At 42.7% G+C, this 15,193-nt stretch overlaps 1 protein-coding gene across 5 annotated transcripts in view; it reads left to right on the top strand.

The window, feature by feature from the left end:
- LOC121574945 (calcium-dependent secretion activator 1) overlaps positions 1-15,193 on the top strand; it is a 182,433-nt gene that overhangs the window by 83,218 nt on the left and 84,022 nt on the right. For all 5 annotated transcript variants that reach the window (XM_045222924.1, XM_045222923.1, XM_045222922.1 and 2 more), the window contains exons 7-10: positions 3,318-3,429; positions 3,649-3,788; positions 8,451-8,517; positions 14,376-14,484. In XM_045222924.1, coding sequence (XP_045078859.1) covers positions 3,318-3,429; positions 3,649-3,788; positions 8,451-8,517; positions 14,376-14,484 — 428 coding nt within the window. The remainder of the gene's footprint in view (positions 1-3,317; positions 3,430-3,648; positions 3,789-8,450; positions 8,518-14,375; positions 14,485-15,193) is intronic.

Here is a 15,193-nt window from a genome sequence, read left to right as displayed (position 1 = left end):
ACGTGAAGTCCAAGGTAGCACACAAACAACATACCTTACACGGAACAAGATCCCACAACCCACTAGTGCCAACAGGCTACCTAAGTATGGTCCCCAATCAGAGACAACGAGCTACAGCTGCCTCTGATTGGGAACCACCCTGGCCAACATAGATCTAAACGATCTAGAAACTAAACATAGAAAACACAACATAGAAACTACACACCCTGGCTCAACATTTAAGAGTCCCCAGAGCCAGGGCGTGACACCACCACTGTTTTAGACATCATTAATTGCTTGAATGGTGTCTGACTTTGTGTGTGTAAGTGCGTTAGTATGTGGTAGGATGGAAAGAAGTATGTTTAACTGGACACCAACTCTGTCCTTTTCCATCTCAGCTGAACCATCCAGAGTCTTAGGCTGCTTATCCTTGGTCATTTAAAGAGCGACTGCCCCTAAAAAGCAACTAATCCCTTTGGAAACGGCCTATGTGTCATCGATATCAGTCAGAAACATTTATTATTGTGTCAAAATTGACTACAAAGTGTAAATAGGATAATTTTGGTAATAAAGTCAGTCTCATCTAAAATAAGTTTGGAACCTCAGTGCTTCACAACGAGTAAATGAAGGTTGGGTTTGGATTACAATTATGTCAACAAATCATGCCCCCTTTTGCCAAGCTCCATGCCCCTCTGCCCACTTCGATTCCCTTCATTTTAATGGGGCTCCATTTCATCACCCCAAACGTGTTCAAAGGACGGCAGACTGAAAACCCCTATACGGATTAACAATGCCTCCACAGTCAAAGTTCTGTGGTTTGCATGCCCTGCCGAAGGACCCTAGAATGTGGAATAGGTGGTTGGAGTTCGTCGGTCCCCAAGGCTGCACCAGTAACGCTAGCTTGGTGTGCAACGACTGATGGTGGTGAGTATAACCAGAGATACTGGAATATCATGACCTCTCTGATGTAACTTAGCTAATGACGTTAGATAACGTTATTGCTGGTTATGTACAGTGAGGGAAAAAAGTATTTGATCCCCTGCTGATTTTGTACATTTGCCCACTGACAAAGACATGATCAGTCTATAATTTTAATGGTAGGTTTATTTGAACAGTGAGAGACACAATAACAACAAAAAAATACAGAAAAACGCATGTCAAAAATGTTATAAATTGATTTGCATTTTAATGAGGGAAATAAGTATTTGACCCCTCTGCAAAACATGAGTTAGTACCTGGTGGCAAAACCCTTGTTGGCAATCACTGAGGTCAGACGTTTCTTGTAGTTGGCCACCAGGTTTGCACACATTTCAGGAGGGATTTTGTTCCACTCCTCTTTGCAGATCTTCTCCAAGTCATTAAGGTTTCGAGGCTGACGTTTGGCAACTCGAACCTTCAGCTCCCTCCACAGATTTTCTATGGGATTAAGGTCTGGAGACTGGCTAGGCCACTCCAGGACCTTAATGTGCTTCTTCTTGAGCCACTCCTTTGTTGCCTTGGCCGTGTGTTTTGGGTCATTGTCATGCTGGAATACCCATCCATGACCCATTTTCAATGCCCTGGCTGAGGGCAGGAGGTTCTCACCCAAGATTTGACGGTACATGGCCCCGTCCATCATCCCTTTGATGCGGTGAAGTTCTCCTGTCCCCTTAGCAGAAAAACACCCCCAAAGCTATACACCCCAATGTTTCCACCTCCATGTTTGACGGTGGGGATGGTGTTCTTGGGGTCATAGGCAGCATTCCTCCTCCTCCAAATACGTCGAGTTGAGTTGATGCCAAAGAGCTCCATTTTGGTCTCATCTGACCACAACACTTTCACACAGTTCTCCTCTGAATCATTCAGATGTTCATTGGCAAACTTCAGACGGGCCTGTATATGTGCTTTCTTGAGCAGTAGACCTTGCGGGTGCTGCAGGATTTCCTTCACGGCGTAGTGTGTTACCAATTGTTTTCTTGGTGACTATAGTCCCAGCTGCCTTGAGATCATTGACAAGAACCTCCCGTGTAGTTCTGGGCTGATTTCTCACCGTTCTCATGATTATTGCAACTCCATGAGGTGAGATCTTGCATGGAGCCCCAGGCCGAGGGAGATTGACAGTTATTTTGTGTTTCTTCCATTTGCGAATAATCGCACCAACTGTTGTCACCTTCTCACCAAGCTGCTTGGCGATGGTCTTGTAGCCCATTCCAGCCTTGTGTAGGTCTACAATCTTGTCCCTGACATCCTTGGAGAGCTCTTTGGTCTTGGCCATGCTGGAGAGTTTGGAATCTGATTGATTGATTGCTTCTGTGGACAGGTGTCTTTTATACAGGTAACAAGCTGAGATTAGGAGCACTCCCTTTAAGATTGTGCTCCTAATCTCAGCTCGTTAACTGTATAAAAGACACCTGGGAGCCAGAAATCTTTCTGATTGAGAGGGGGTCAAATACTTATTTCCCTCATTAAAATGCAAATCAATTTATAACATTTTTGACATGCGTTTTTCTGGATTTTTGTATTGTTATTCTGTCTCTTACTGTTCATATAAACCTACCATTAAAATTATAGACTGATCATTTCTTTGTCAGTGGGCAAACGTACAAAATAAGCAGGGGATCAAATACTTTTTTCCCTCACTGTAGGTACAGTATATGCTCTCTACCAACAATAACCCTGTGGCACAATGAACTTGAATCACGTTATCAACAGTTTTCACGACACTCTATAATAGCATCCCCTCTCAAACACCCTCCATCTCCTTCTTCAGTTGGGTGTGCCAGAGATACCACTTACTGTATATTCCGCTTACAGACTTGTATAGTAGTTAAACGTTACAAAGTAATACTCACGCTGTGGATCCATCACATCTGGGAAATGCTTCATAGATGGTAACCGCCGTGAGTACAGGACTTAAGTGCAAAACTTGGGATTTTCGTCACAGATATGAGACCACATAGAAAGGAGATACAGCCCATCAGTACGAAGTGACACAGATGGTTGAGATGTATCCCAAAGGCATGCTGAGTGATCTAGGAATTATGAATAGTGCTTGTGCTGTCAAGATTTCCCTGTACTATCTCTTCCTCAGAGTGTGTCTTCTGAATACATCAGTGTTGTACACACACACACACACTCTCTCGCTCGCTCTCTCTCTCTCCTCACTGCTGTAGTGTAGTGTCTTGATACAATAAAGTGGATTTTAACATTCAAATTCTCTTCTCACTCTTCTGTGAAAAGATAAAATGTGTGATTAATAAATTATCTGTAACAGAGAAACAGGACACCCATTTCCATGTGAAACATATCATGTCACTATTTAACCCTTGTCTCTCCCTGTGGTCTTGTGTGTGTTCCAGCTGGGGGACCCAGGGGGACTTCACCACCACACACCCCCTCCCAGCCGTCAAGGTGAAGCTGTTTACTGAGAGCACAGGAGTACTGGCCCTGGAGGACAAAGAGCTGGGCAGGGTAAGAGCCTACACGACTGGAGCCATAGTTAGCAGCAAACTCGTTTTTCACATTTCAAAACAGTTGCTATTTTGACATGAATATGGTGTATACATTGATACTATCTTATACATATACATAGACATATATATTGATACAACCTTACATGGCTGTGTGCTTTATGTATGACTTGACTTGACTTGTATAATAGGTATACTGGATATGCCATTGTGCTTCCAGGTTGTGCTCCATCCGACCCCCAACAGTCCCAAACAGTCAGAACTACATAAGATGTCTGTGTCCAAAGGCTGCCCTGACAGTGACCTGAAGATCAAACTGGCTATCCGCATGGACAAGCCACAAAACATGAAGCACTGTGGGTAAGTTACGCTGCGCTGAAACTCTAGATCAAACAATGGTTTGCTTCCATCTAGTGGTACTGACTGCATAACACACACTTCCAGAACAGAGACGATCGACCAAGACCAAAACAGGCAACCTTTACTTTATCTTGACCTTTAAACTATTATCTTCAACATACATTGAGCATTACTGTGTAATTGGCACTGTGACATCTGAACATTTACATTTTTCAAATATTGTGCTACTGCATTTATCAAGCCTACATAATTTTTGTGAAAGAACAAAAGGAAGTCTTCTCCTTCAGTACTTCACTGCTTTTTCATGAGAAGAACCGTTTTCGGGATGGTGTCTTGTCTCACAAACTCCTCAATATCTCAGCCTCTGTAGACCACACAGTTGAATGGCTGCTATGGGTGGATTCAGAACAAAGGAAGTGTGTAGGCAAAACACACAATTCAGGAGGGGTTTAGAACCGGGTCAGAACCCCTCAAATGTTGCCTGCAGCCTATTGGTATTGACTGAGTTAAAGAGAACATTGAAAAAGAGTAAGAACTCTGACTGTCATGAATGGATATCAAGTAAAAGGTATTGGCACCCTCCTCACCCCAGATCAAATAACAAATAATGATTGTGATTAGGCTGATGGCTAGTGATAGAAGTGATGCGACAGCACCAACTCAGAGACATAAGGACACGTTAACGTCACACTCCTTCCTTCCTCCCTCCTCCGGTGTCCTCCATTGTGTGTGTACGTGTGCACGTCCTGCTCTATGGGGGAAGCCTAAGTGCTGCCTAGTGTCTGGGTTTTGAGGCGCTCCGCCTGTCTCCCTCACTCACTCCTCCATATGCTTCCTGTACAGGGCCTGTGGGGCCTGATCTGTTCCTGGGGTGGCCCTACAGTAGCCTGCATTGGGGCCCTTAGCTCCCTGTACCAGCCTCTGCCTGACAGGCTGCTGGCAGCCCCCTTGCCCGCTGCTCCTTGGGCACTAGTTTATTCAGAGCGACAAGCCCTGACGCCCCTAAACTAAACAGGAGGGTACACAGCCAGAGGGAGGCTAGCCCAACCAGGGGAAAGAGTTGGCAGAGGCAGGCAGAGCTGGGGTTCTCACCCTCAGATGTTCTTTTCCAAAGCCCTCCTTCTCCTTCATCTGATCTCTTCACAACACAACAAGAAACAACACAACTAATTCTGTACTTCCACAGACTCAAGACTGATAGCACTCATCAAACCAAAGCGCAGTGATCATACCCACATGTAGGGATGTCCACTGGCACATACTGTAGCTGGAGTTCTGGATGTGTCAGGGGAATTCATGGCACTCCCATCCACGAACCATGTTCTGCTGTGAATTAAGTAAATACCAGAAAACCGTTAATTTCCCACTTTAAACCCATGCACAAACAAGGTAGCCTTTGCTCTAAACCCTTGCCACAGTAAAAGGTAGCAGTAATAACTTTTAACCATAAGAGGTCAGTAGAGACATTTTACTGTAGCACAAGTAGGGTTGCAAAGGGAATGTATATTACTGGAAACTTTCAGTTTACCAGCAAACTACCAGAATTTTGGTATCTTTCAAGGATTCTATGTAATCTATTACAAGACATCTAGTGGCCCTTTTCGGTTCTTCTGATTATCACAGGTGTCTGTAATCATCTCTGGCCCTCTGTGTGGCCTTACCACGTAAAATATCTGAAATAATTCAATAAAAATATAGAATGACAGCTGTTAAACATTATCCTATATATAAACCATACACTTTGTGAATATCATTGGTGTTTAATATGAGGGTTTCAGCCTGAAATATTTTTTAACAGTTTTTTTATTTTGATATGTCAGCATTTATTTGTTGTCAATGTCTCGGTGACAAACTGGTGGCAGTTGTGAAAAATGTGAAAGTTGGAAGAGTTGCAGAGTTAATTGAAAATAATGCCATTGTTTATTACAGACTTTTTTCATTAATTAGGCTGTTGTTCTCTTGAAACATATGGTCTATGTACTAAACTCATGGACAATATGGACACAGATATAATACATTAATAATATATATGAACAATAAAAAAAATATGTTATTCAATTATAAATTACCAAAGTTATGATAGATTGCCATAGATATTCTGTTAATTACCCAAATTACTGAAGATTCCAGTAACTTTGGTAAATTACCGGTAGCTTTGCAACCCTAAGCACAAGCATCTCTGTTATTGTTTGCCAACTTCCATTTGCTCAAGGTGATGTATACACTGAGTGTACAAAACATTAAGAACACCTTCCTAATATTGAGTTGCACCCCTCCCTTTTGCCATCAGAACAGCCTCAATTCGTTGGGGCATGGACTCGAAAGTGTTCCACAGTGATGCTGGCCCATGTTGACTCCAATGCTTCCCACAGTTGTGTCAAGTTGGCAGGATGTCCTTTGGGTGGTGGACCATTCTTGATACACACAGGAAACTGTTGAGCGTGAAAAACCCAGCAGTGTTGCAGTTCTTGACACAAACCAGTGTGCCTGGCACCTACTACCATATCTCGTTCAAAGGCACTTCAATCTTTTGTCTTGCCCATTCACCCTCTGAATGGCACACATACACAATCCATGTCTCAATTGTCTTAAGGTTTAAAAACCTTCTTTAACATGTCTCCTCCCCTTCATCTATACTGGTTGAAGTGTATTTAACAAGTGACATCAATAAGGGATCATAGCTTTCACCTGGATTCACCTGGTCAGTCTATGTTATGGAAAGAGCATGTGTTCATAATGTTTTGTATATTTATCATTATAAACTGGATGGTTCGAGCACTGAATGCTGATTGGCTGAAAGCCGTGGTATATCAGACCGTATACCATGGGTATGACAAAACATGTATTTTTACTGCTCTAATTACGTTGGTAACCAGTTTATAATAGTAATAAGGCACCTCAGGTGTTTGTGGTACAGTAGGGAGAACAAGTATTTGATACACTGCCGATTTTGCAGGTTTTCCTACTTACAAAGCATGTAGAGGTCTGTAATTTTTATCATATGTACACTTCAAAATCCAGAAAATCACATTGTATGATTTTTAAGTAAAGCATTTGCATTTTATTGCATGACATAAGTATTTGATACATCAGAAAAGCAGAACTTAATATTTGGTACAGAAACCTTTGTTTGCAATTACAGAGATCATACGTTTCCTGTAGGTCTTGACCAGGTTTGCACACACTGCAGCAGGGATTTTGGCCCACTCCTCCATACAGACCTTCTCCAGAACCTTCAGGTTTCGGGGCTGTCGCTGGGCAATAAGGACTTTCAGCTCCCTCCAAAGATTTTCTATTGTGTTCAGGTCTGGAGACTGGCTAGGCCACTCTTGGACCTTGAGATGCTTCTTACGGAGCCACTCCTTAGTTGCCCTGGCTGTGTGTTTCGGGTCGTTGTCATGCTGGAAGACCCAGCCACGACCCATCTTCAATGCTCTTACTGAGGGAAGGAGGTTGTTGGCCAAGATCTCGCGATACATGGCCCCATCCATCCTCCCCTCAAACGGTTGCAGTCGTCCTGTCCCCTTTGCAGAAAAGCATCCCCAAAGAATGATGTTTCCACCTCCATGCTTCACGGTTGGGATGGTGTTCTTGGGGTTGTACTCATCCTTCTTCTTCCTCCAAACACGGCGAGTGGAGTTTAGACCAAAAGCTCTATTTTTGTCTCATCAGACCACATGACCTTCTCCCATTCCTCCTCTGGATCATCCAGATGGTCATTGGCAAACTTCAGACGGGCCTGGACATGCGCTGGCTTGAGCAGGGGGACCTTGTGTGCGCTGCAGGATTTTAATCCATGACGGCGTAATGTGTTACTAATGGTTTTCTTTGAGACTGTGGTCCCAGCTCTCTTCAGGTCATTGACCAGGTCCTGCCATGTAGTTATGGGCTGATCCCTCACCTTCCTCATGATCATTGATGCCCCACGAGGTGAGATCTTGCATGGAGCCCCAGACCGAGGGTGATTGACCGTCATCTTGAACTTCTTCCATTTTCTAATAATTGCGCCAACAGTTGTTGCCTTCTCACCAAGCTGCTTGCCTATTGTCCTGTAGCCCATCCCAGCCTCGTGCAGGTCTACAATTTTATCCCTGATGTCCTTACACAGCTCTCTGGTCTTGGCCATTGTGGAGAGGTTGGAGTCTGTTTGATTGAGTGTGTGGACAGGTGTCTTTTATAAAGGTAACAAGTTCAAACAGGTGCAGTTAATACAGGTAATGAGTGGAGAACAGGAGGGCTTCTTAAATAAAAACTAACAGGTCTGTGAGAGCCGGAATTCTTACTGGTTGGTAGGTGATCAAATACTTATGTCATGCAATAAAATGCAAATGATTTTACTTAAAAATCATAAAAATGTGATTTTCAGGATTTTTTTTTCTGGATCAAATACTTGTTCTCCCCACTGTATATTGGCCATATACTCTGCGTTGCGTCATGCGTAAAAACAGCCCGTAGCCATGGTATATTGGCCATATACCACATCCCCTCTGGCCTTTTTTCTTAATTGTAACATAAAATAATGCATATGCTTTTTTAGTATGCCACTTTTTCAGGACATAATGATGCAACACAAAGTTGAATATTGTAAAGCAGCCTCTGTAGAAAGGACATCCACCATAGTCCACACAACCTGTTACTAAACCATTGCTTTTGTTTACTTAGGTACCTATGGGCTATTGGTAAAAATGTGTGGAAGAGATGGAAGAAGAGATTCTATGTCTTGGTGCAGGTAAGAACAAAAGACTTATAACTAAATAACCATGGCCAGCACTAGCCCAATAAGTGAGATGTTATGTGTTTTAACTGTCAAGCTATAGTACGTTTCTTCCTCTAGTTGACTGGGATGATAAAGGTCTAATACAGTTCTTGTCAGGAGCTTTGTAGCTGTAGCAGCCATTTTTTGTGCATCCTCATTTGGAGCATTATGCGGTCTCCCCTGTGTTCGGGAGGATATGTCTCAGAGCGAGGAGTTGACAGGCGATTGACAAACCAGAGTGTACGCTGGCTGGCCTAGCACTCGCAGCTAAAAGAACCCACAGAATGCTCCACTCACTTGCTCCCAGCAATACATACAGCATGTGACAAATACCGGTCAGTAGACTGCCACTGTGGGTGTGTGGGTGGGTGTGTGGGTGGGTGGGTGGGTGGGTGGGTGGGTGGGTGGGTGGGTGGGTGGGTGGGTGTCTTGTCTTGTTCATGACAGTGAGATGAAGTGTGTGTGTTTTTGTGTGACTGTTGTGCGTCATGTGTGAGTGTGTTTCATAGAGAGATAGACATCAAGCATGTGCTTTGTTTGTGTTTAATTTGATTTGTCAACTTTCTTCTTGCTTCTGTTTTTTGTTATGTTAAGTCACGTGTAAGTATTCAAGACATTCAATACTCTATTGGTGTTATGATGGACTCAAATGTATTTGTACTTTTGGAGATTATGGGGAAATTCTCTAAACAAAAGTGAGGGCAAATACATTTAAGTTAGCTTCACCATCAATAGAGTATGTCCCCTTTTGTTTCTTTGTTTTGCCTGAAAATTATACATTCAGCAGTTAAGTACGTTGTACACAACGGTAGCTGTTGATTCACACTTTCACTGTTTTCTTCTTATATGAAAAATGGAAATAGCCTATGAAAAGACAACAGTGTGCCAACTTCAACTGGTTCAGGAGATATATGAAATATAAATTAATAATTTAAGTGAGAAACAAAATGTTTGGGTTTGTTTCTGAGTTTCTGAGTTAGCTGTGTTAATTACTGTGGATGAGATTCACCATCAGCACTCTGTGATGTTCAACCCTCCTCTGAAATAACTTCACAAACAGCAAGTTCATATCAGCTGCATGCCAATGTGGCATGCACACCAGACCTGCACACTGGATGTGTATTTTATTATTATTTTCTGTGTGTTTGAGTGGCCCGAATCAACTACCTCTATTGGAAGTATTTGAAAGTATTTTCAAATAATTTAATATAAATAGCATACTATTTGACAGTATTTTCAAATACATGGCTTAAATGCATGGGAATGCACTAATTGTAAGTCGCTCTGGATAAGAGCGTCTGCTTAATGACTAAAATGTAAATTGGATCACCCCAAAAAAATAAATGAGTGTATTTGAGTCAGTGTATTTTAGTATTTTCAAATACATGTCAATACTTTCCAAGTGTTTCCAAATACATTCCAATATTCAACTACTTGTCTTTTCAACAAAATAATATATCTGAATACTTACTTCGAAATGTATGTGAAAGTAATTAGTAATTGAACCCAGGTCTTGTACACACACACACACACGCACACTAAATGCCGTTTGATTGACATTTGCCGTGATACTCATAAATAGCACAGTTTACACTGGGGGGTATTTATTTCAGATATTAGTTTCCTGTCGAATTATTCATGAGTTGTTAATTACATGGAGTGAGTAGATAATTTACAGTGCTGGGTGATGGACGCTGGCATCACCGATGAAACATGGCAGCAACACGCCAACAACACGTCAGCAACATGCCAACAACACGTCAGCAACACGTAAACAGCATCAGCAACACGCCACCCCCCTCCTACCCTCACCCTGTTCAGATAGAGTTAATCCTGCCTGTAGTGGTAGCTGGCTAGTTGAATGCCCTGACATGTCCCTGCTCAACAGAACAGATTGGAGCCATAAACCAGTTTTTTATAATGTAAAGTGAAGTCTAATTATTCAGCAGTCTGGAGGCTGCCCTCCAACACAGCTGGCAGCAGCCACTCTCTCACTCAGCTCCCCTCCGCACTCTGGGTCTTTCTCCCTCCCTCCCTCCTTCCTTCACTCTCTCTTTTCTTTTTCCCTCTCTGTTCACTTACCCCCTCTTTTTCTCTCTCTCTTTTCTTTTTCCCTCTCTGTTCACTTCCCCCCTCTTCTCTCTTCTTTTCTTTCCCTCTCTGCCTTACCCCCTCTTTTCTCCCTTTCTCTCTCTCTCTCTCTCTCTCTCTCTCTCTCTCTCTCTCTCTCTCTCTCTCTCTCTCTCTCTCTCTCTCTCTCTCTCTCTCTCTCTCTCTCTCTCTCTCTCTCTCTCTCTCTCTCTCTCTCTCTCTCTCTCTCTCTCTCTCTCTCTCTCTCTCTCTCTCTCTCTCTCTCTCTCTCTCTCTCTCTCTCTCTCTCTCTCTCTCTCTCTCTCTCTCTCTCTCTCTCTCTCTCTCTCTCTCTCTCTCTCTCTCTCTCTCTCTCTCTCTCTCTCTCTCTCTCTCTCTCTCTCTCTCTCTCTCTCTCTCTCTCTCTTCTCTCTCTCTCTCTCTCTCTCTCTCTCTCTCTCTCTCTCTCTCTCTCTCTCTCTCTCTCTCTCTCTCTCTCTCTCTGCTGCTGCTATGCACTAGCTCTGGAGTAAAGTTTTTAAGCAGTTGATTATGACAACTGGGGGATAGAGTTTGGGGGGTGGGGGGGCTATGGTGTTCCAGAGTTTCTTCAGTGACATACTGACAAACAACCACATTGATCATATCTCTGGTCTGCCCCCCACCCACGCCCCACCACATCACACAATCCAATTTATAGACTCTCAACAATAACAAGGTTATAAGAACAAAGCATGTAGGGTAATCAGGGAGCAAAGTCTTTAAGAATCCTTTAACGGTCAGTTTGACAGCAGGTCAGCCAACCTCTGAGCCAATAGAGTCTCTCTCTGCCTCCTGCTCTGTGTCTCTGTGTCTGTCTCTGTGTCTGTCTCTCTGTCTGTCTCTGTGTCTGTCTCGCCTGGCCCTGACAGGCCCAAACATTAACAGGCAGGGGGACGTGAGGGGGAAGTGGGGGGAGAGACAGAGGCAGGCGAGGGGGTAGGAAGGAGAGGGGGAGTTCTGATGTGCCCCAGTGACGTCCCGAAGGCAAGGGGGCACCGTGAAGCTGGGTAGTGTCCCAGCGGCCCAGCGAGCTCCACCCGGGGCCTCATCAGAGCCCTGACAGTGAATATCTGTTGTCACACAGAGGCAGGCTGCAGCCAATGAGAGCTGCCACTTGCAGCAGAGGTGACAATGGCGCAGGATTGGCCGGGATCCGCGGGTTGTCGTGGCATGACTGGCACCTAGCAGTCAGGCTCCCATCTCTTGTGACAGGGTGTCACTCCCGCACCCGTCTGTCCACGCTGAGTGACAGAGTCAGGGCCATAACCCCGCCCTGGCAACGGCCCTGGCAACAGCACCTTGACCGCCCGCCCCCTTACTCTCTGATCCCCTCCCTCCACCTCTCTCTCTGTCCCTGTCTGTATCAGAATAACGTAATAATCCAGAATATCACTGTATCCGCGCTGGATAGATACATACTGTACACTCACAAGCACATAAATACTCACTCTCTTCTCTCTCTCATCAACATGAGTTACTTTTAAAACACACATGCACACTCGCACCATGTTGCTGTTCATGGAAACATACAGTGCCTTCAGAAAGTATTCACACCCCTTGACTTTTTCTACATTTTGTTGTGTCACAGGCTGAATTAGACATTTATTAAATTTAGATTTTGTGTCACTGGCCTACACGCAATACCCCATAATGCCAAAGTGGAATTATGTTTTTTGAAATGTTTACAAATTAATACAAAATTAAAAGCTGAAATGTCTTGAGTCAGTAAGTATTCAACCCCTTTGTTATGGTAAGTCTAAATAAGTTCAGGAGTAAAACTTTGCTTAACAAGTCACATAATAAGTTGCATGGACTCACTCTGTGTGCAATAATAGTGTTTACATGATTTTTAAATGACTACCTCATCTCTGTACCCCACACTTACAATTATCTGTAAGGTCTCTCAGTCAAGCAGTGAATTTCAAACACAGATTCAACCACAAATACCAGGGAGGTTTTACAATGCCTTATAAAGAAGGGCCCTTATTGGTAGATTGGTAACATTTCTAAAAAGCAGATATTGAATATCCTTTTAAGCATGGTAACGTTATTACCTACACTTTGGATGGTGTATCAATACACCCAGTCACTGCAAATATGCAGGCGTCCTTCCTAACTTAGTTGCCGGAAAGGAAGGAAACCACTAATGGATTTCACCATGAGGCCAATAGTGACTTTAAAACAGTTACAGAGATGAATGGCTGTGATAGGAGAAAAACTGAGGATGGATCAACAACATTGTAGCTACTCCACAATACTAACCTAATGGACAGAGTGAAAAGAAGGAAGCCTGTACAGAATAACAAATATTCCAAAACATGTATCCTGTTTGCAACAAGGCACTAAAGTAATACTGCAAAGAATGTGGCAAAGTAATTAACTTTTTGTCCTGAATACAAAGTGTTATATTTGGGGCAAGAGCATAGTGGTGGCTGCATCATGTTATGGGTATGCTTGTAATCGTTAAGGACTGGGGTGTTTTTCAGGATAAAAAGAAACGGAATGGAGCTAAGCACAGGCAACATCCTAGAGGAAAACCTGGCTCAGTCTGCTTTCCAACAGACATTGGGAGATGAATTCACCTTTCAGCAGGACAATAACCTAAAACACAAGGCCAAATCGACACTGGAGTTGCTTACCAAGAAGACAGTGAATGTTCCTGAGGGGTCGAGTTACAGTTTTGACTGAAATCTACTTGAAAATCAATGGCAAGACCTGAAAATGGTTGTCTAGCAATGATCAACAACCAATTTGACAGAGCTTGAAGAATTGTTTTAATAAAATGTGCAAATATTGTATAATCCGGGTGTGCAAAACTCTTAGAGACTTACCCAGAACGACTCACATCTGTAATCACTGCCAAAGGTGGATCTAACATGTATTGACTCGGGGTGTGAATACTTATGTAAATTAGATGTTTCTGTATTCAATTTTCAATACATTTGCAAACATTTCTAAAAACATGTTTTCACTTTGTCATTATGGGGTATTGTATGTAGATTTTTAAAGAATCCATTCAGGCTGTAACACAACACAATGTGGAATAAGTCAAGGGGTATGAATACTTTCTGAAGGCACTGTACATTGTCACCGTCTCTCCACCAGCCATGAACCAAACTTGAACCAGCCACTCTTCCCCTGGTTTGGCCACTTCATTCATCTAATTATAATGTGATTATCCTTGTATACCCACTCACACTCACACACATTACTGACAAGAGGTTCAAGAGTGGGAAACACAGCTGTCACTTATCCCCTCCCATACTCTTTCTCTCTCACACACACACACACACACACACAAACACAGAGAGATTGCTTTCCCATATGCCTATCTTGACCAGCATCTGGTCACCAGTTATGCCTGGTGATTGGCTCATTAACCCATTAATCCCGGTTGGTTATCACAAACAAGTGGTCCAATGCCTGGGTTAAAGAAAATGTGTTATCTGTGAGATCAAGGTTAAAGTACAATGGGGGTAAGGACAACTGATAAGATATTATGCTCTCTTTCAGTCTGTTATTTACCTGGTATACTAAAATGGTAGTTACATAGTAATTACTAAGTAGTTTACCAATCCTATTACATTTTTGGAGTCCCAGTACTCATTGTACTATGCATTATCTTAAGAAGTACTAGTTAAATGGCAGTTGGAATAGTACTATGAATAAAATGTACAGTAACTAATAGTAGCCCTCTCTCCCCTCCCTTTGTGGTACAGGTGAGCCAGTACACCTTTGCCATGTGCAGCTACAGAGAGAAGAAGGCAGAGCCTGTGGAGCTGCTCCAACTGGACGGCTACACTGTTGACTACACCGACCCTCAGCCAGGTAACACACAACTGCGGCTGTCAAATGATTTAAAAAATGCAATCGAGTTAATCGAAGGATTTGTTGTGATTAATCACAATTAATTGCTCATTCAGAATTTGATGAAATTTAGCTGTAATTTAAGATTTGTATACAACAAACATTACAAGCATATTGATTGATTGATTTTGTAATGGTTAGCAAAATCATTTAATTTGACAAAGCACACTTTCTTTAACCTCAAAGTCATCACTGTTGTTTTGGATTATGTATTTTGGATGTTTTTAGTGTATTTTGATCGCATTCAAAAATAGTGTACTAAAATTACAAAACGTTAACTGGTTAACTTAGACAGCTCTACACACAAAACATGCACACGACCCTCAGGCAGGTAAGATAATCACAATCTGGCTTTACAGTGCAAATAAAGTATTTGTGACCTACATTAATAACCACCAACCATTTGTTCTCTTGGGAATTTAGCCTGTGCAAATAGAAGTCAGATACCTTTTCTGGAAATACAGTAACTACCACGACTCACTACTTGTTAGAATAGTACTTGTGCTACTGTGGTTGTCTCACCTAGCTATCTTAAGATGAATGCACTTACTGTAAGTCGCTTTTGGATAAAACCGTCTGCTAAATGACTAAAATGTAAATGACTACCAGGGCCTAAATATATGGCACTGGTATTTACCAGTAGCACTAGCCCTACAAACACTGCTAACAG

Source organism: Coregonus clupeaformis, chromosome 10 (genome assembly GCF_020615455.1).
Source record: "Coregonus clupeaformis isolate EN_2021a chromosome 10, ASM2061545v1, whole genome shotgun sequence".
Lineage (NCBI taxonomy): Eukaryota > Metazoa > Chordata > Actinopteri > Salmoniformes > Salmonidae > Coregonus > Coregonus clupeaformis.
This window is presented reverse-complemented; position numbering and strand designations above follow the sequence as displayed.